Raw genomic sequence first — 20,041 nt, 5'->3', positions numbered from 1 at the left:
AGAGCAGGGGGGGCTGGGAGCCAGGACTCCTGGGTTCTCTCCCGGTTCTGGGAGGGGAGTGGGGGCTGGTGGTTAGAGCAGGGGGGGGCTGGGAGCCAGGAGTCCTGGGTTCTCTCCCGGCTCTGGGAGGGCAGTGGGGGCTGGTGGTTAGAGCAGGGGGGGCTGGGAGCCAGGACTCGTGGGTTCTCTCCCCGGCTCTGGGAGGGGAGTGAGGGCTGGTGGGTTAGTGCAGGGGGGGCTGGGAGCCTGGACTCCTGGGTTCTCTCCCTGCGCCATTAGCAACAAAGCCCCATTGCTCCTGCATGGCAGACACGCTGCGCCCGCCCCGGGCTTCCCAGCCGACCCCAGTCCCTCGGCCCCGCTCCCGAGCCCCCCGCGAAGCCGTGGCCCCCGGCGGGCGGGCGGGTGAGGGGTGTGCACCCGCGGGTGTCTCTCTCGTGCGCTCTGTGGTTTTCTTTCCCTCGCACACTGAGAGTTTTGCGGTAGCTTCTCGGTGCTGAGCAGCCTCGGGGGCTGGGGCGCCGAAAACCCCGACCGAGAAGCTGGTGTTATTTTCGAGCAAAGAAAAACCCCCCACAAAGGGCACGCGGGGCACGTCGCCCTGGCGCTCCGTTTCCACTGAGTCACCGGCACGTCGCACCCTCGGGGAGCGCGGCCGCCCCACGGCGCCCTATAAATCCCCAGCCGGGGGGCGGATTTCGCACTGCTCCCCTGCCAGCCGGGATGCCGAGGAGCGCCGAGCGGTGAGTGGGGTGCGACGGAGCGGGGGGGAGTCTGCCCCAGGGTCAATCCAGATTAACCCTTGATTTCAGTGGGGACAGGACTGGTTTCTGATCTCAGCTGCCCTGGGGTCAATCCAGAGTCACTCCTGATTGCACTAGGAGCAGGGCGGGATTCTGAGCCTAGCCCCCCCAGGGACAATTCAGAGTCACTCCTGATTGCACTAGGAGCAGGGGTGGATTCAGAGCCAAGCCCCCCAGGGTCAATCCGGAGTCACTCCTGATTGCACTAGGAGCAGGGCGGGATTCAGAGCCAAGCCCCCCAGGGTCAATCCGGAGCCAAACAGCAGGATTTGAACAAGGCGACGCGCCCGCAAACCCAGCCCCATGGATTGATCCCGTCTCGAACTCCCGGTTCCCACTCGGCTCCTCGGGCCGGGAGCCTGAATGTCACATTCACACCACAGGGGAGGGGACCCCGGCCGGGCTGAACCAGTCCCCTCCCGACACCTCTTTCCAATCCCCCTGTGGACGCCCACCAGGCTCCCCGCCAGGCCCAGCCCCTCACGCGGAACCGGCCCCCGGGCCCAGAAAACACCCAGGACAGAAAGTGCAGCCGCCGGAACCGGGGCGAAATACCCGGCTCAGGGGCTGGGGCCCAGGACGCCTGGGTTCGCTCCTGGCTCTGGGAGGGGAGTGGGGGCTGGTGGGTTAGAGCAGGGCGGGCTGGGAGCCAGGACTCCTGGGTTCTCTCCTGGCTCTGGGAGGGGAGTGGGGGCTGGTGGGTTAGAGCAGGGCGGGCTGGGAGCCAGGACTCCTGGGTTCTCTCCCTGGCTCTGGGAGGGGAGCGGGGGCTGGTGGTTAGAGCAGGGGGGCTGGGGGCCAGGACTCCTGGGTTCTCTCCCAGGCTCTGGGAGGGGAGCGGGGGCTGGTGAGTGAGAGCAGGGGGGGCTGGGAGCCAGGACTCCTGGGTTCTCTCCCAGGCTCTGGGAGGGGAGCGGGGTCTGGTGAGTGAGAGCAGGGGGGGCTGGGAGCCAGGACTCCTGGGTTCTCTCCCGGCTCTGGGAGGGGAGTGGGGGCTGGTGGGTGAGAGCAGGGGGGGCTGGGAGCCAGGACTCCTGGGTTCTCTCCCTGGCTCTGGGAGGGGAGGGGGGCTGGGAGCCAGGACTCCTGGGTTCTCTCCCGGCTCTGGGAGGGGAGGGGGGCTGGTGCTCAGAGCGTGGGGGTGGTCTGGGAGCCAGGACGCCTGGGTTCTCTGGGAGCGGAGTGGGGCCTGTAAGACCTGAGCTGGTTACTGGTGTGTGATATCTCCAGGCCCAGGGTGATTCGAGCTTTGGGGAGGGGGGTGAAATCCAGCCTCCCAGGCAGGGCTGCGCGGGGGGGCAAGTGGGGCCCCCACGAGAATACCGCATTGTGTAGCATTGCAACGCCCCAGGCCCCTGCTCCCTCGGGCCCGTGGGGCTGGGCTGGAGGCCTCCGTGCAGGCTGAGGCTGGGGGGGGCACCCCAGATTGACCCCCCGGCGCCACGGCCCACGCCGCTGACGTGCCGGGTTCCGTGACGTCTGGGAAGCGGGCGCCGCGGTGAGAAATCGGACGGGGGGGGCCGAACGGGACGTCACCCCGATTCTCGGAACCTGCCCCCGGCCCCGCCCCCGCTGCCGGGAAGCGGTGGAAGCGGCCCCTTGCCCTGTGGGGGGAGTGGGGCGGGGGGGGAGCCAGGACTCCTGGGTTCTGTCCCCAGCTCGGGGAGGGGAGGGGGGCTGGCGGTCAAGGTGTGGGGGGGAATGGGGGGCGCTGGCTGGTTGCCCCCCAAGGAGGTGGGTGGCTGCTCACCCCCCCAACCCGGGCCGCCCATCCGGAGGGTGCGGCACGTGTCCAGGCCTGTTCACAATGACATGTGAGCCCCGCTGGGCCGGCATGGGAGGGGCCCAAGCACACAGGAAGTACATGCATGTCACGGGGGCCACACGTATGCGAACCACAGGAGGGCTCCGTGTGCTGGGCGTGCGAGGCAGGCCACAGATCCCATCGGCCCACGCGTGTCACGAGGCTGCGCGGGCACGGGGGGAGACACGGCTCCTACACAGTCACGCACGTGCCCCGGGCCGGGACGTCGCACGGATCGGACTCGCTGGATCACGGACACAGGTGGTGGCGCTGTCAGGAGTTTGTCGCTGAAAACCCCACAGCCGGACCCACAGGTCACTGGCCCCCTCGGGGGTCCCCGAGCCCCCCCACCCCCTCCATGCCTCTAACAAGCCCTCCCAGCCCCCAAAGTCTCCCTCTATCTCGCCCCACATCCGCCCCTCTGCCCCCTCTCCTGGATCCCCCGGCTCTGGCTCAGACCAGGCTGGCTAATGGAGGCCCGTTTCCCCCAGCCGGGGTCACTAATTAGCCCCACTGCTCGTCAGGGAGGCTGAGGGCTGCTAAGGTCCAGCTGAGCCCAGCGGCTCCCGGCCCCCGCGCGTGACACGGTTCAGCCCCACACACGTGTGTTCCCCGGGGGCCACACAGGACACGTCGTGTGGTTCGCACACGCAGCAGTGTGCATGCACGCTCACCGTGAAGCCACTCATCGCGTGTTGCACGGCTCCGCACGCCTGGTGACCCCCATGCCATGGGAAACCACTCCCACGCGTGTGCTCCCCGTGACAGGCATGCATCTCCTCCGTGCGTGTACGTGGGATGTGTTACACGGCTCACACGTGAGCAGTGTGACCAGTTGCACATGCGTGTGCTTCCTTGTAGCTTCTCCCACCCTCTCACCTGCCCTTTCTCCCCACAGCTTGCGCCAGGCCCCGATGCCCAGCCCCACGTCATCCCGAGTGCCCCATGGCGACAGCCCCGCTGGCCCGACTGGCGGGGCCCAGATCCGCCCCACGGTGCTCACCCACGGAACCAGCGCCCCCACCAGGAAGCAGCAGGTGCGTCCCCACACGGCTGGGGGAGGGGCACAGAGGGGGCAGCCGACCTCCCTAGACCCCAGGACTGACAGCCCCCCCCCTTTGCCTGCCCCACAGGTGCCACCATACCCCCTGGCGATGGGGGACCCCCAAACCACCCCCCACCTCCAGGCCCTGCTCCAGGACACCCAGCGCCAGGCACTGCTCATCCAACAGGTACCGGACGCCTGGGTTCTCTCCCCGGTGCTGGGAGGGGAGGGGGGGCTGGGAACCCGGACGCCTGGGTTCTCCCCCCGGCTCTGGGAGTGGAGTGGGGTCTAGTGGTTAGAGCGGGGGGGGAGGCTGGGAGCCCGGACGCCTGGGTTCTCTCCCCGGTGCTGGGAGGGGAGGGGGGGCCGGTGGTAACAGCGGAGGGGGCTGGGAGCCCGGACTCCTGGCTTCTACCCCCCATTCACCCCTCACTTTCCTCCCCTTCCCAGATGTCTCCGGAGCCCAGCGCCCGCCCCTCCATCCTGCACCTCCAGCCCCCCGGCGTGCTGGTGCTGAGGTCCCACCACGGCTTGACACACGGTAACTGGGGGGGGCATGTAGGGTGCTGGGGGGGGAGGTTCTGGCAGGGGGGTGCAGACAGGCCCAGTGCCCTGGTCCACCCCCATTTCTCCCCCTCCCCGTTCCAGGGATTAACATCACGGGCGTGGAGTGGATTCCGAGGGACCCGCCTGCCCCCCGCTCGCCAGACCAGTCCCCCCCACAGCGCTGCCCCAGCCCCGGGGACCACAGCGGCCAGACTGAGAGGTGAGTGCTGGGGCGGGGGGGCTGGGAGCCAGGACTCCTGGGTTCTCCCGGCAATGGGAGCGGGGTGGGAGCTGGTGGGTCAGAGCAGGGGGGGCTGGGAGCCAGGACACCTGGGTTCTCCCCGGCTTTGGGAGGGGAGTGGGGGCTGGTGGTTAGAGCAGGGGGGGCTGGGGGCCAGGACGCCTGGGTTCTCCTGGCAATGGGAGGGGAGTGGGGGCTGGTGGTTAGAGCAGGGGGGGCTGGGAGCCCGGACTCCTGGGTTCTCCCAGCTCTGGGAGGGGGGTGGGGGCTGCTGGGTCAGAGCAGCGGGGGCTGGGAGCCAGGACTCCTGGGTTCTCCCGGCTCTGGGAGGGGCTGGGGGCTGGTGGTTGTGTGGGGAGACACCAGCTGAGCTGTTGATCTCGGCAGACGCCCCCGGCAGGACCCGCTCTGGGCACAGGACAGGGCAGCCCAGTGCCGGCGGCAGAGGGAGCTGGTCGAGCACCTGGAGGAGCAGGTGAGGCAGGTGGGGGTCGGTCGGGGTGTGGTTGCCCCACAGGGCCTGGGGGGGACATCGCAGCTGGGCGCTGCCTCGGGGAGAGGAGGGTGGGGGGATAATTGGGGCCGAGGGGCACCGGCCTTGGATATCGGGGGGCTCCCCCCTCACAGGCATCTCCATGTGGGGGGCTGGGGATTAGGACCTCGTGTCCCCGACAAATTCACAGCTCCGGCCCTGGAGGAGGGGGGTGGGCTCGAACCACTGGCCCAATGGCATCGCAGAGCATCATGGGAGGTGTCATCCTGGTGCCTCAGGGGAGTTGTAGTCCTGGTGCATTGTGGGAGTCGTAGTACAGGAGGATTCCCCCCACCCCCCCATTTCCTGCCCCCTCTCTCCCCCCCAGCTGGAGCGGGAGCGGCGGCGCCTGGGGGCCATGCAGGCCCAGCTGGCCACGACGGAGGCCCCGGACCGAGCCCTTGACCCAGTAAGAGCCGGGGGGGGGGGAAGATGGAGTGGGGGGCGGGGCTTGAGGCCTTGGGGGCGGGGCCAAACATCGGGGCAGAGCTGAAGTTAGTGGGGGCAGGGCCAAAGGCCTGAGGACCCAGAGCATTCATGGGGGTGGGGCCTAAGGCCCAGGGGGGCAGGGGGGGCAATCCCTGGGGGGGGGGGCGGGTGCAGAGTCCCCTCCCCCATCACTTACCTGCCCCTTCCCCCCCCAGGCAATGTCAGCGAAGGGCCAGCGCTGCGCCTCCCAACCCCCCACCCCCTCGGGCTGGGCCCGGGCTGGAGCCGCCCTCCCCGCCCAGAAGGGGGCGCTGCAGCCGCCACTGACCCCCCAGGCCCACCCCTATGTCAGCCACGGCACCGGCATCTGCTCAGGTGAGCGGCTGGGAGCCAGGACTCCTGGGTTCCCCTGGGCTCTGGGAGGGGAGTGGGGGGCTGGGAGCCAGGACTCCTGGGTTCTCTCCCGGCTCTGGGAGGGGGCTGGAGGGTTAGAGCAAGGGGGGGCTGGGAGCCAGGACTCCTGGGTTCTCTCCCAGCTCTGGGAGGGGAGTGGGGGGGTTAGAGCAGGGGGGCTGGGAGCCAGGACTCCTGGGTTCTCTCCTGGCTCTGGGAGGGGAGTGGGGGGGTTAGAGCAGGGGGGCTGGGAGCCAGGATTCCTGGGTTCTCTCCCCGGCTCTGGGAGGGGAGTGGGGGCTGGGAGCCAGGATTCCTGGGTTCTCTCCCCGGCTCTGGGAGGGAAGCGGGGGCCAGTGTTGAGTGAGGGGTGAGCGCTCACCGGGGGAGGGGGTAACACAGGCTGGTGGGGGGGGGGGGCTATGCTGTGGGGGGGGCAGCAGCCCCGTGATTGACAGCTCTGTTCTCCCCCCCCAGACCTGGGCCCCACCTTGGAGTTTTATCGGTTCAGCAGGGCCCGGCCGCCCTTTACCTACGCGATGCTGATCCGCTGGGTGAGCACCGGGGGGGGGGGCTGCCCTATTGTTCCCTTCCCCCCCTCATCATCCCCTCAACTCCCCTGCCTGGCCCCGAGGGGCCCCCCCAGCCCCAGAGGCCGAGGGGGGGTTACCCTCCCCCGAGCCCTGACCCCCCCTCCCCCGCAGGCCATTCTGGGATCCCCCCACCGCCAGCTGACGCTGAACGAGATTTATCAATGGTTCAGCCGCATGTTCGGCTACTTCCGCCACAACACGGCCACCTGGAAGGTGAGGGGCTGCGGGCTGGGAGTGAGGGGCACCGGCGGGGCTGGGGGGGGCTCGGGGCTGCGGGTCGGGAGTGAGGGGCACCAGTGGGGCTGGCGGGGGCTGCGGGTCGGGAGTGAGGGGCACCGGTGGGGCTGGCGGGGGCTGCGGGTCGGGAGTGAGGGGCACCGGGGGGGTTGGGGGGGGCAGGGAGTGAGGGGCACCGGCGGGGCTGGGGGGGGCAGGGGCTGCGGGTCGGGAGTGAGGGGCACCAGCGGGGCTGGGGGGTGCAGGGAGTGAGGGGCACTGGCAGCGCTGGGGGGGGGTAGGGGCTGCAGGTCAGGAGTGAGGGGCACCGGCGGGGCTGGGGGGGCAGGGGCTGCGGGTCGGGAGTGAGGGGCACCGGCAGGGCTGGGGGCTGCGGGTCGGGAGTGAGGGGCACCGGCAGCGCTGGGGGGGGGCAGGGGCTGCGCGTCGGGAGTGAGGGGCACCGGCAGCGCAGGGGGGGGCTGGGGGCCGGGAGTGAGGGGCACCGGCAGCGCTGGGGGGGGGCAGGGGCTGCGCGTCGGGAGTGAGGGGCACCGGCAGCGCAGGGGGGGGCTGGGGGCTGCGGGTCGGGAGTGAGGGGCACCGGCAGCGCAGGGGGGGAGCTGCAGGTCCCCTGACCCCCCTCCCCCCCCCAGAACGCCGTGCGGCACAACCTGAGCCTGCACAAGTGCTTCGTGCGAGTGGAGCACGTGAAAGGCGCCGTGTGGACCGTGGACGAGGCCGAGTTCCAGAAGAAGCGGAACCAGCGACCCCCCCCGTACGGTGCCCTGGGGTGGGCGGGGCCTCCTGTTAGCCACGCCCAGGGACCAGCAGCTATTAGCCACGCCCCCAGGAGGATCCATCAGGGGTGGGCGGGGCCTCCCGTTAGCCACGCCCCAGGAAGATCCAGCGGGGGTGGGCGGGGCCTCCCATTAGCCACACCCCAGGAAGATCCATCAGGGGTGGGCGGGGCCTCCCGTTAGCCACGCCCCAGGAAGATCCAGCGGGGGTGGGCGGGGCCTCCCATTAGCCACACCCCAGGAAGATCCAGCAGGGGTGGGCGGGGCCTCCCGTTAGCCACGCCCCAGGAAGATCCAGCAGGGGTGGGCGGGGCCTCCCGTTAGCTACACCCAGGGACCTGAACCATTAGCCACGCCCCCTGGAGGGTCCAGCATGGATGGGTGGGGCCCCAGGCATTAACCACGCCCCCAGGGGTGAAGAGGGCGGGACCAAAATGTGGTAGCCACACCCCTTTCCCTCATCCCCTTTTGTTCCCCCCCCCCCAGGTACCTGGAGCTGAAGCACCTGCTGCCCCCCCTGCCCTTCGCGCCCCCCTCCCGCCCCAGCCGATGAGACACCCCCAGGGCACCTCCAGGGGCTGAGACCCCCCCTCGTGAGCCCCCCACCACTGGACACAGGAGCTGTCTGCAAAACCCAGGACTTTATTGGCCTCGTTCCAGCAGGGGAATGGGGGGGGGGACGCTGCACCCCAGCCACAGCCGCCTTGGCGCCAGGCTGGGGGGGAATAAAGGGAGCAAACCCCAGTGCCCCGACTCAGCTGCTGCTTGGGGGGGGCGGCTGCAGCAGCTGGCAGGGGAGAGACGGGGGGTGGGGGTGGGGCAGGGGAGAATCGGGGGCCCCGCTGGGGGGGGGGCGTTATATGCAGCCGGCTCAGGGCTCCCGGCTCCGCCCCAGCAGCGCCGCGTTCTCCTGCCGCAGGGCCCGGTAGTCGCTCAGGATCCGCTCCAGGTTGGCCAAAGTCTTCTTGGTCCCCTCGCTCTCGATCTGGGGGGGGGCACATTAACTCTTTCAGCGCTGGAGCCGGGGGGGCCCCGTGGCGCCCCCCAGCCTCCGGGCCCAACCCCCCAACTCTCACCTGCTCCTCCAGGTCCCGGGTCTCCCGCTGGATGGCGCCCGCGTCCTCGATCGTCTGGATCAGCTGGCTGCAGTTCTGGGGGGGGGGGGGCAGCAGGACAGGGGTTAATGAGCCCCCCCGGCCCCTGGGCTGCCCCAGCCCCCCGGTCTAGAGCAGCCCCACCCCCACCCCGGTCCCCTAGATCCACTCCTGGGTTTCTGGTACCCCCAGACGCCCCAGCCTCCGCGAGCTGCCCCCTACCCTGCCCCCCGGGGCACCCCCAGCCTACGCGAGCTGCCCCCTACCCTGCCCCCTGGGGCACCCCCAGCCCTGCCCCCCCCCCAGCCTACGCGAGCTGCCCCCTACCCTGCCCCCCGGGGCACCCGCAGCCCTGCCCCCCCCAGCCTCCGCGAGCTGCCCCCCACCCGGCCCCCCCGGGCACCCCCCGCCCTGCCCCCCCCCCCGCCTCCGCGAGCTGCCCCCTACACTGCCCCCAGGGGCACACCCAAGCCTGCCCCCCCCAGCCTACGCGAGCTGCCCCCTACCCTGCCCCCCGGGGCACCCGCAGCCCTCCCCCCCCCAGCCTACTCGAGCTGCCCCCTACCCTGCCCCCCGGGGCACCCGCAGCCCGGGCCCCCCCCAGCCTCCGCGAGCTGCCCCCTACCCTGCCCCCGGGGCCACCCCCAGCCCTGCCCCCCCCAGCCTCCGCGAGCTGCCCCCTACCCTGCCCCCCGGGCCACCCCCAGCCCTGCCCCCCCCCACACCCACCTCGTGAAGAGCTGCCAGGTATTTATAGGCTTTCCGGACCGACTCGTCCCGCTTGGCATCCTGGGGGGCACAGAGACAAGGGGGGGGGTCAGGAACCCTGCTCCTCCCCCACCTTACCGCCCCCCCCCGACTGCCCCAGGCCAGCCCCCCCCCCCCGAGCCCCCCCAAGGGGCCCCTTTGGGAATCTCCCCACACCCCTCCCCCCCATACCCCCCAGGGGAGCGCCCCACCCAGCCCCCCCCCCAGGGCCCCCCCACCTTGAAGACCAGCTCGTCGGTGACGGCGAAGGTCCGGTCCAGCTTCCCGCTCAGGCCGTTGATCTCCTTCTGCAGGGCCCGGGTGTCCGACAGGATCTGGGGGGCCGGGGGAGAGATCTGCTACCGCTGCCGGGGGGGCCCCCACACCCCGGCCCCCCCACGCTGGGGGAGGGGGGAGATCTGCTACCGCTGCCGGGGGGGCCCCCACACCCCGGCCCCCCCCCGCTGGGGGAGGGGAGAGATCTGCTACCGCTGCCGGGGGGGCCCCCCACGCTGGGGGAGGGGTTACCCGGGGATCACCGGGGGGACGACCCCCCCGTTACCTTGGTGATCTCCTCCTTCTGCTTGCGGATGTTGCCGACGATCTCGAGGATGCGCTGGGTGTAGGCTGCCCGCGACACGTCCTTGGGGAGCGACTCCAGCTCCGTCAGCTGGGGGGGCGGGGGGGGGGTCAGTGTCTGCCCCGCCCCCCCCAGGCCCGGCAGGGGGGGCCTCAATTCTCCAGGTGCTGCAGCCGGGGGATGTGCACAACCAGCGTGCAAAGGGCTCCCCCCACCCCCAGCCGGGCGTGCAAACCACACCTAGGCAGCCCCAGGCGGGCGTGCAAAGGGCCCCCACCCCCCAGCTGGGTGTGCAAACCACACCCAACCCCAGGCAGGCGTGCAAAGGGCCCCCACCCCCAGCTGGGCGTGCAAACCACACCCAGCCAGCCCCAGGTGGGTGTGCAAAGGGCCCCCACCCCCCCAGCTGGGCGTGCAAACCACACCCAGCCAGCCGCAGGTGGGCGTGCAAAGGGCCCCCACCCCCCAGCTGGGCGTGCAAACCACACCCAGCCAGCCGCCGGTGGGCGTGCAAAGGGCACATGCCCAGTTCCCCCCACCCCAGAGGCCCCGCCCCCGAGCCAGAGGCCCCGCCCCCGAGCCAGAGGCCCCGCCCACCAGCTGCCGGCACAGCTCCTCCTTGCGCCGGGCCTCGGTGGCCGCGCTCCGGCCGCGCTCGTGCAGGGCCTGGATCTCCGAGACGCGCCGGGTCGACTCCAGCTGGGGGGGGAGAACGGGGGGGGGGGGTCAGCAGGGGAGGGGCCACCCCAGGGGGAGCCCCGCCCCCTCAGAGAAGCCCCGCCCCCAGGCTCACCTGGCGGGAGTGGCGAGCGGCCCGGAGGTGACGATACTGATCCACAAGCGGCTCCCGGCGCGTCTCCCACTGCGCGGCCAGGAGCACCAGGCGCTGGGCGCTGCCCTCCACCAGCAGCTGGGGGGCAGAGGGGTCAGCGCCCGCCCCGGCCCCCCAGCCCCCCCTCCGCCCCCCGTCCCGCAGCCCCCCCTCCGCCCCCAACGTCCCCCAGCCCCCCCCAACGTCCCGCAGCCCCCCCTCCGCCCCCCCCGTCCCGCAGCCCCCCCTCTGCCCCCCCACATCCCCCAGCCCCCCAACGTCCCACTGCGCCTGGCCCCCCACGTCCCCCAGCCCCCCAACGTCCCACTGCGCGGCCAGGTGCACCAGGCGCTGGGTGCTGCTCTCCACCAGCCGCTGGGGGGCAGAGGGGTCAGCGCCCGCCCTGGCCCCCCCACATCCTCCTCCCTCCGCCCCACCGTCCCCCAGCCCCCCACGTCCCCCCTCCTCCTGGCCCCCCAAACATCCCAGCTACCGTCCTCGCTGCCCATCCACCCTCCCAGGCCCCCCTCCAACCCCAGTGCCCCCCCAGCATGCACCCCCGGCCCCCCCGGACCCCGCTCCCCAAGTCTGACCCCCCCCCGGTACCTGCAGCTTGGCCAGGTTGTTCTCAGCCTGGGGGAGCAGCTCCAGGGCCCGGCTCTTCACCTGCAGGGTCTCTTCGCGCCCCCCCAGAGCCAGCCGCTGCTGCCGCAGCCCCGCCTCCGCCTGGGGGCAGAGAGACCAGGGGAGCACGGGCCCCCCCCCCCGCACCCCCCAGCCCCGCCTCCGCCTGGGGGCAGAGAGACCAGGGGAGCACAGCCCCCCCGACACCCCCCAGCCCCCCTCCGCCTGGGGGCAGAGAGACCAGGGGAGCACGGCCCCCCCGACACCCCCCCGCCCCCCTCCGCCTGGGGGCAGAGAGACCAGGGGAGCACGGGCCCCCCGACACCCCCCAGCCCCCCTCCGCCTGGGGGCAGAGAGACCAGGGGAGCACGGCCCCCCCGACACCCCCCAGCCCCCCCTCCGCCTGGGGGCAGAGAGACCAGGGGAGCACGGCCCCCCCCCCAACACCCCCCAGCCCCCCTCCGCCTGGGGGCAGAGAGACCCGGGGAGCACGGCCCCCCCCGACACCCCCTAGCCCCCCTCCGCCTGGGGGCAGAGAGACCAGGGGAGCACGGCCCCCCCCGACACCCCCCAGCCCCCCTCCGCCTGGGGGCAGAGAGACCAGGGGAGCACGGCCCCCCCGGCACCCCCCAGCCCCGCCTCCGCCTGGGGGCAGAGAGACCAGGGTAGCACGGCCCCCCCCCCACACCCCCGAGCCCCCCTCCGCCTGGGGGCAGAGAGACCAGGGGTGCACGGCCCCCCCCCCAACACCCCCGAGCCCCCCTCCGCCTGGGGGCAGAGAGACCAGGGGAGCACGGCCCCCCCCAACACCCCCGAGCCCCCCTCCGCCTGGGGGCAGAGAGATCAGGGGAGCACGGCCCCCCCGGCACCCCCCCGCCCCGCCTCCGCCTGGGGGCAGAGAGATCAGGGGAGCACGGCCCCCCCGGCACCCCCCAGCCCCGCCTCCGCCTGGGGGCAGAGAGATCAGGGGAGCACGGCCCCCCCCACACCCCCCAGCCCCCCTCCGCCTGGGGGCAGAGAGACCAGGGGAGCACGGGCCCCCCCCGACCCCCCCCCGCCCCCCTCCGGCTGGGGGCAGAGAGAGCAGGGGAGCACGGCCCCCCCCTACACCCCCCAGCCCCCCTCCGCCTGGGGGCAGAGAGACCAGGGGAGCACGGCCCCCCCCACCCCCCCCGAGCCCCCCTCCGCCTGGGGGCAGAGAGACCAGGGGAGCATGGCCCCCCCCCCGACACCCCCCTCACCCTAGGCGGAGGTGGGGCAGAGAGATCGGGGTGCATGCCCCCCCCGGCACCCCCCTCACCCTAGGCGGAGGTGGGGCAGAGAGATCGGGGTGCACGCCCCCCCCAGATTCAGCCCTGCCCCCCAGATGGAGAAACGCCCCCGGCTCTCACCTGGCTGAGGCTCAGCTCCAGGACCTTCACCTCCCCGCCCACGGCGTCCATCTCGGCCTCCAGGCGCTGCAGCTCCCCCCGCAGGCCAGCCAGCTCCTCCTCCTGCCGCACCTGCACCTCCTGGGGAGGGGAGAAGGGGGGTCTCTAGGCCAGCATGGGGGGCACCCTGGGAACAGCCCCCCCACCAGCTGGCTGAGTCGTGCCAGGGACCAGCAGGGGGCAGGGGAGGAGAACCCGCCATCATTAGGCTCCAGGGTTAACGGCCAAGCCAGGCGGGAGCTCTGATTTCCCAGCTGTGTTGGGGTTCCCCCAGAGCACCATCCTGCACCCTGTATCATGGTCCCCTGTCCCCCAACTGCTGAGTGCCCCCCTCCCCTGCCCTTTATGGGGGTCCCCCTCCCTCCAGCTAGCGCCCCCGTGATGTTGCAGTCTCAGGGGTTTGCGCATCGGCCGGCTAAACCCGGGGCTGCGAGTTCAATCCTTGGGGGGCACTTAGGGGTCTGGGGCGTGGCCCTGCTTTGAGCCGGGGGTTGGACTAGATCCCTCCCAAGGCCCCTTCCCACCCTGGGAGTCTCTGAGCCAGCGAACGAGGGAATACGAGGTGACTGGGACGTGCTGCATGGAAAAGGTCCCTCGTAAGGCGGCGTTAGGAAGCTCGTCAGCTGGGGGGAGTCGTCGCGCGTGTAAACGTGGCGCTCGGGGTCTGAGGTAGAACTCGGGGCCCGGTGCAATGGTGCGAGGGGGGGGTCGCGCGTGTAAACGTGGCGCTCGTGCTCGGGGCCCGGTGCAATGGTGCGAGGGGGGTCGCGCGTGTAAACGTGGCGCTCGTGCTCGGGGCCCGGTGCAATGGTGCGAGGGGGGGTCGCGCGTGTAAACGTGGCGCTCGTGCTCGGGGCCCGGTGCAATGGTGCGAGGGGGGGGTCGCGCGTGTAAACGTGGCGCTCGTGCTCGGGGCCCGGTGCAATGGTGCGAGGGGGGGTCGCGCGTGTAAACGTGGCGCTCGTGCTCGGGGCCCGGTGCAATGGTGCGAGGGGGGGGCGCGCGTGTAAACGTGGCGCTCGTGCTCGGGGCCCGGTGCAGTGGTGCGAGGGGGGGGTCGCGCGTGTAAACGTGGCGCTCGGGGCCCGGTGCAGTGGTGCGAGGGGGGGTCGCGCGTGTAAACGTGGCGCTCGTGCTCGGGGCCCGGTGCAGTGGTGCGAGGGGGGGCCAGGAACAGGCCGTTAAGCAGGACAATCGGCTGGGGCCGGGGCCGGTGCTGTTTGCAGGCAGGTCCCCCGGGAGTCAGGCCGGGGGGGCTCCCAGGACATGTGACCTGTCCCCTGGCCTGGGGCTTTTCCGGGGGGGGGGGGGGGGGGGTTTCCCGGCGGGGGCCAGAGCTGCAGGGGGGGGACAGAACAAGGGGGGGACCCCCAGGTGCCCCTGAGCTGGGCCGAGGGCTCTCCCGGGGGGGCGGGGGGGGGTCTCTGGATTCAGGTCGAGGCGACAGCGCCAGGCGACTCCCCCGGTCGCGTCTGTTCCTACCCGGGGGGGGGGGGGGGCAGGGGGGGATTTAATACAATCGCTTGTTACTGATTAACGACCCCGGGGTGTGTTAGTACCGGGGGGGGGGGAGCAGCCGGGCAGCCCCCCCCGTGTGTTATGGGGGGCACAGTCCCTGAGCTCTCCGCAGGGCAAACCGCGTTTCTGGGGGGTCAGACCCCCGGGGGCTAAAGGCAGGACCCCCCCCGTGAGCTGCTTTCGGTTCGGGGGGGGCTGTGGAGCGCGGGGGTCAGAGCGGGGGCTGGGCGGGCGCAGCCGGCGGCTCTGGGTCAGCAGGACGGGGGGGGGCAGAGGTGGGTTCTGGGTCCAACCCGTCACCCCCCCGCCCCCCCGCTACCTGCTCCGAGGTCTTGGAGGACGCGAGAGGTTCCAGCGCCGCCTGCATCTGCCCCACGAGCTCCTGGGGGGCACAAGGGGGGCAGTCACGGGGGGCCTCCCCTCAACCCCCCCATCCCCCCCAGCCACCCCCTCCCCCCAAGTCTCCCCCAACCTCCTGGGTAGCCCCTAAGCCCCCCTCCAGCCCCCATAATCCCCCATCCACACCCAAAGTCTGCCCAGGTACCCCGACTTCTGAGCCCCTCCCCAGCCCCCCAGCGCTGCCCCCCAGCCCCCGGTACCTGTTCATGTGCCAGGCGCTGGGCGTGGCTGAAGCGGGACCCCTTGGCCAGGGGCCCCCCGGCGCCCCCCGCGCTCAGCAGCTCTGCCAGGTCCGGTGCCCCTGGCTGGGGGGGGCCGGCGGTGCCGTGGGGGGGGGCGGCCAGACGCAGCTGGTCCAGCAGGCGCCGCCGGAGCCGCTGACGCTTCCACTGCACGTACTCCTGGGGGGGAGGGGGGGGGTCAGTGCAACTTGGGAACCCCCCCGGGCATGTGTTCCTGGGGGCCAGGAGACCCCAAACATCCAGCCCCCCCCGGCCCCTCTCACCTTGGGGGGCAGGCGAGACGCCAGCCCCTGGCTCTGCCAGTCGGCCTCCCAGTCGTGCTGCGCCCCCAGGTCGCCCGCGTGTCGCTCCAGCAGGGAGGGGGCCCCAGCGCCCGGCCGGGGGGGCTGGGCCAGCACCGGGGGCAGGAACCCCCCGAAAAACTCCCGGCGCTCTGCGGGGGGCAGACATGGAGGTCAGAGCCCGGCCCCTGCCCCAGAGCCCTGCCCCCACCTCCAGCCTGACCCCGCCCTGCTCCCACCCACACCCCCCTGTGCCCCCAATCCAGCCCCCCAGGACCCCTCCCCCCAGCCACACACCCCTGTGCCCCCAATCCAGCCCCCCAGGACCCCTCCCCCCAGCCACACCCCCCTGTGCCCCCAATCCAGCCCCTCAGGACCCCTCCCCCCAGCCACACCCCCCTGTGCCCCCAATCCAGCCCCCCCGGACCCCTCCCCCCAGCCCCACCCCCTGTGCCCCCAATCCAGCCCCCCAGGACCCCTCCCCCCAGCCAACCCGGACTCCATCCACACCCCCTGCCACGACCCCCCACAGCTCCCACCCACACCCCCAATCCAGCCCCCCAGGACCCCTCCCCCCAGCCAACCCGGACTCCATCCACACCCCCTGCCTCGACCCCCCCAGCTCCCACCCACGCCCCCCTGTGCCCCCAATCCAGCCCCCCAGGACCCCTCCCCCCAGCCACACCCCCCTGTGCCCCCAATCCAGCCCCTCAGGACCCCTCCCCCCAGCCAGCCCGGACTCCATCCACACACCCTGCCTCGACCCCCCCAGCCACACCCCCCTGTGCCCCCAATCCAGCCCCCCAGGACCCCTCCCCCCAGCCAACCCGGACTCCATCCACACCCCCTGCCTCGACCCCCCTCCCCGACTCCCACCCACACCCCCTCCACCCCTCTGTGCCCCAATCCTGTCCCCCCCAGACCCCTGGAGCTCAGATCCAGCCCCCCCGCCCCATCACCTACCAACCGGCCCCAAATCGCGGGGCAGGACCAAGGGGTGGGCGTGAAAGGGTTTCAGCAGGCAGGTGCCCTGCGGGGAGAAAACCAAGGCCGTTAGCCTGGGGAACTGCCTGCCACAGGACCCGTCTGAGATAGGCAAGGGGGGCGCTGCCAGGGGACACCTGGGGGGTGAAGCCCAGCGGGGGGGGGGGGCAGGGCAATGCTGGAAAACAGGACGCCCCGCCCCGCCCACAGAACCACGTCTGCTCAGCTCTGCACCGGGTTCGGGGGGACCCCAGCAGCGGGGCAGGTTCAAATGCCCCGAAATCCAACCAGCGCCTTCGGGGAGATCGGCACCGGGCTTGAGCTGCTCAACGGCGCCGGCGCCGCCATCCTCTCGACCGGTCCCCACCCGGCTTCTCCGACGGTCCCGGGTTAACCCGAAGGAAGGTTTGTAGTAACGGAATTCGAACCCGAGACCTTCGATTATTCACCCACCTCGTGTTACGTGAAACGTGTCGAGTTTTGTGAGACATTCGTTACCAGCTCCGCGTTCCCTATTTCACCAGACACTGACTGACTGCCGGGCGCTCGGTGACCAGAGCCAACGTTATACTGACTCGCGCATCGAGCCCGGAGCGCGTTTACCCAACGCTGGTCAGCAGCGGCCACGGTTAAGGATCCGCTCGCTGGGGGACGCAAGGCTGAGAGATGCGGTACCCGAATGATAACGACTCACAGCTCGTTAAACGCACGAGAGCGGAGAATCGTCCCAGGTACAACACTCAAGCCGTTACGGCAGGTTGAACAGTCCCAGAGACGTTCCGCATTATATTGACTCCAGGACACGACGGGAGAACGTCAGTCGTTCATTGGGGTACAATTGTGCATGTTCAGTACCCCGGCCGGGACGCCGGGGTAGATGGGCCCGTGGGCTGGACACGTGGGTCTGAACGGGAGGGGGGGGACCCACCTGCAGCCGCTGTAGCCGTGGGGTGCGGCAGGCGGGGGGCACCCAGGGCGTCCCCAGCTGCTCCTTGATCTTCGCCGCGATGGCGCGGAGTAGCCCGGCCGACTTCCCTGCAAGGGGAGCAAAGGTCACGGCCGCCACCGCCCCCCGGATTCCCCGCCCATGGCTCCTGCCTCCCACCCATAAATCCCCACCGCCCCCCACCATGGGGTCACCCCTCCGATCCGCCCCCCCGACACACCACGAGCCCCGCAGCATGGCCCCTCCCCGCGCCCCCCCGGTACCGGCCGGCTGCCTGGCGTCCTCAGCGTCGTCCCTGGGCAGCTTCTCCACAAGGAACAGCAGGAGGCGCCGGATCTCGGGCTCGCTGCTGTACAGGAAAGTCTGGTACCCGACCTCTCCCTGGTAGCCCAGCTCCTGGGGGGGAGGGGGGGGAGCGTCAGGACTCCTGGGTTCTCTCCCCAGCTCTGGGTGGGGAGTGGGGGCTGGTGGTTAGAACCGGGTGGGAGGCTGGGATCCCGGACTCCTGGGTCCTCTCCCTGGCTCTGGGAGGGGAGCAGGAGCTGGTGGTTAGAGGATGGAGGGCTGGGAGCCAGGACTCCTGGGTTCTCTCCCCAGCTCTGGGAGGGGAGTGGGGTCTAGTGGTTAGAGCGGGGGGGGGGGGGGCTGGGAGCCCGGACTCCTGGGTCTCTCACCTGGCAGGCCTGGGCCAGGCTGGTGCCGATGCGGAACCGGGCCGACATGCCGGGGGGCAGCACGTGGCCGAGGCTGGTGCCCAGCGACGGGTGAATGACGCGGAGGCATCGCACCACCGACTCCACGATCAGCTCCGTGGTGAACTCCCGCAGGCTCTGCACCTCCTCGGGGACCTGCCTGTGGGGAGCCGCCGTCAGACAGCCCCCCCGGCGGGCAGGGACCCGGCGCCAGGGTGCAGCCACCTCTGGGGCGCGGCAGCCAGGAAACAGCCGCACAGAACGCCGCAGAGGGACGGCTCGCCCAGCACTGAAATTCGACCAGCGCTGATGGGCGGGGAAAGCGCCCCCTGCCGAGACCCCCGCCCTGCTCCCTGCCCCACGGCACCCCCCAGCCCCGAGCGCCAGGGGAGAGCGGCCCCCACTGAGCCCCCACCCTGCTCCCTGCCCCACGGCACCCCCCAGCCCCGAGTGCCAGGGGAGAGCCCCCCCACTGAGCCCCCGCCCTGCTTCCTGCCCCACGGCACCCCCCAGCCCCGAGTGCCAGGGGAGAGCGGCCCCCACTGAGCCCCCACCCTGCTTCCTGCCCCACGGCACCCCCGAGTGCCAGGGGAGAGCCCCCCACTGAGCCCCCACCCTGCTCCCTGCCCCACGGCACCCCCCAGCCCCGAGCGCCAGGGGAGAGCCCCCCACTGAGCCCCCACCCAGCTCCCTGCCCCACGGCACCCCCCAGACCCGAGCGCCAGGGGTGAGCGGCCCCCACTGAGCCCCCACCCTGCTCCCTGCCCCACGGCACCCCCCAGCGCCGAGCGCCAGAGGAGAGCCCCCCACTAAGCCCCCCCCCTGCTCCCTGCCCCACGGCACCCCCCAGCCCCGAGCGCCAGGGGAGAGCCCCCCACTGAGCCCCCACCCTGCTCCCTGCCCCACGGCACCCCCCACCCCCAGCCCCCCAGCAAGGGGCGGGGCTTACGTTCCGGAGAGGCGGAGCGAGTGGATGAGGATCTTGTCCACCTCGTCCATGGTGGCGGGAGGGGCCCCAGGCAGCGACCCCTGTGGGGGGGGGGGGGGGAGAGAGCAGGATTCGCACCCGGACCCGGGGCTCACAGCCGGGCTCAGGGGCTCCAGCCCCCCCGCGGGAAGGGGGGCAGAGGGAGGGGGAGTCCCGGGGGGGCAGAGGGAGGTGGAGGGTCCCGGGGGGGCAGAGGGAGGTGGGGGGTCCCGGGGGGGCTGGTTCACACTCACAGGTTCCCTCTTTACGCTTCTGCGGCCACGGAGTCACAGGACGCGCTGCAAGGGCCGCTGGGAATTGTAGTCTAGCCCCGCCCCCAGCCCGGTGCATGCTGGGATTTGTAGTCCAGCCCCCCCCCTTCCCTCGCCCAGTGCATGCTGGGATTTGTAGTCCAGCCCCCACTTCCCTCGCCCGGTGCATGCTGGGAGCCCTGATTTGTAGTCCAGCCCCCACTTCCCTAGCCCGGTGCATGCTGGGATTTGTAGTCCAGCCCCACTTCCCTAGCCCGTTGCATGCTGGGATTTGTAGTCCAGTCCCCACGTCCCTCGCCCGGTGCATGCTGGGATTTGTAGTCCAGCCCCACTTCCCCAGCCCGTTGCATGCTGGGATTTGTAGTCCAGCCCCACTTCCCCAGCCCGTTGCATGCTGGGATTTGTGGTCCAGCCCCACTTCCCTAGCCCACTGCATGCTGGGATTTGTAGTCCTAGTTCCTGCCATGGCTGCTTAGTGACCTCTTGGCCCCGACCCCGGGCCCAGAGCGGGAGCGCCTGGCGCGGGCTGAGTGCCTGGTCCTGGGTGCGAATTCTCCGGACACCGTGGAGCCGTGGGGCCGGCTCGGCCTGACTGACCCCTGGGCACAGCTGGAATGGGAGGCTTGGGAGCTGGAGGCCCCGGGCGACTCGCCCCAGGGGACCCAACGTCCCGTCCTGCACCCGGCTTCTTTGCACCCACTTCTTCCGGGCCCCGGGGGAAAGGGGGCGCCGAGACCCCCCCAACTTTCAACCTTCGGCCTGACTCCCGCTCCTGGGCTCCCCCATCAATTGAGAGGAGGCGGCTGGGGTTCGGGGTCCAGCCCCACTTGTCCCAGGGCTGCCACAGAACCAGTTCTTCCGGGGGGGGGGGGGGGATTGAGGCTCCCACAATGCACTGGGGCCAGCAAGAATCTTGGAGTGTGGGGGGGGTCTCCACTGAAGCTCCCAGAATGCACTGGGGCTAGGGTTACCAGATGTCCCAATTTTATAGGGACAGTCCCAACATTTGGGGCTTTTTCTTATATAGGCGCCTGTTACTCCCCCCCACCCCG

At 71.7% G+C, this 20,041-nt stretch overlaps 2 protein-coding genes across 2 annotated transcripts; one reads left to right on the top strand and one right to left on the bottom strand.

Moving 5' to 3' along the window:
• The first annotated feature begins 277 nt into the window (after positions 1–277).
• On the top strand, positions 278–8,002 carry LOC123350048 (forkhead box protein P3-like). The gene is made up of 11 exons (XM_044988377.1): positions 278–743; positions 3,506–3,644; positions 3,741–3,839; positions 4,103–4,193; positions 4,301–4,418; positions 4,827–4,914; positions 5,616–5,775; positions 6,271–6,347; positions 6,498–6,599; positions 7,259–7,380; positions 7,889–8,002. Exons 1-11 carry the CDS (start codon positions 724–726, stop codon positions 7,953–7,955), a joined length of 1,083 nt encoding a protein of 360 aa, XP_044844312.1. The 5' UTR covers positions 278–723; the 3' UTR covers positions 7,956–8,002.
• A 53-nt stretch (positions 8,003–8,055) lies between these two features.
• CCDC22 (coiled-coil domain containing 22) lies at positions 8,056–19,036 on the bottom strand. Its single transcript, XM_044988047.1, has 18 exons — positions 18,972–19,036; positions 18,700–18,779; positions 17,733–17,910; positions 17,322–17,454; positions 17,041–17,147; positions 16,092–16,158; positions 15,111–15,280; positions 14,806–15,006; positions 14,526–14,588; positions 12,650–12,769; positions 11,241–11,360; positions 10,617–10,733; positions 10,421–10,522; positions 9,806–9,913; positions 9,483–9,578; positions 9,226–9,285; positions 8,479–8,553; positions 8,056–8,387 (listed from the first exon to the last, which is right to left on the bottom strand). Exons 2-18 carry the CDS (start codon positions 18,747–18,749, stop codon positions 8,274–8,276), a joined length of 1,881 nt encoding a protein of 626 aa, XP_044843982.1. The 5' UTR covers positions 18,750–18,779; positions 18,972–19,036; the 3' UTR covers positions 8,056–8,273.
• Positions 19,037–20,041: the final 1,005 nt, after the last annotated feature.

This window comes from Mauremys mutica, chromosome 15 (genome assembly GCF_020497125.1).
Source record: "Mauremys mutica isolate MM-2020 ecotype Southern chromosome 15, ASM2049712v1, whole genome shotgun sequence".
NCBI classification, from domain to species: Eukaryota; Metazoa; Chordata; order Testudines; family Geoemydidae; genus Mauremys; species Mauremys mutica.
This window is presented reverse-complemented; position numbering and strand designations above follow the sequence as displayed.

Coding starts and splice junctions, on each gene's coding strand:
- LOC123350048 (XM_044988377.1), top strand. CDS start 724: ATGCCGAGGAGCGCCGAGCG. Junction 744..3,505: donor ATGCCGAGGAGCGCCGAGCG/GTGAGTGGGGTG, acceptor TTCTCCCCACAG/CTTGCGCCAGGCCCCGATGC. Junction 4,419..4,826: donor CACAGCGGCCAGACTGAGAG/GTGAGTGCTGGG, acceptor TGATCTCGGCAG/ACGCCCCCGGCAGGACCCGC.
- CCDC22 (XM_044988047.1), bottom strand. CDS start 18,749: ATGGACGAGGTGGACAAGATCCTCATCCACTCGCTCCGCCTCTCCGGA. Junction 15,281..16,091: donor CCGCGATTTGGGGCCGGTTG/GTAGGTGATGGG, acceptor TGCCCCCCGCAG/AGCGCCGGGAGTTTTTCGGG. Junction 10,734..11,240: donor ACAACCTGGCCAAGCTGCAG/GTACCGGGGGGG, acceptor TCTGCCCCCCAG/CTGCTGGTGGAGGGCAGCGC.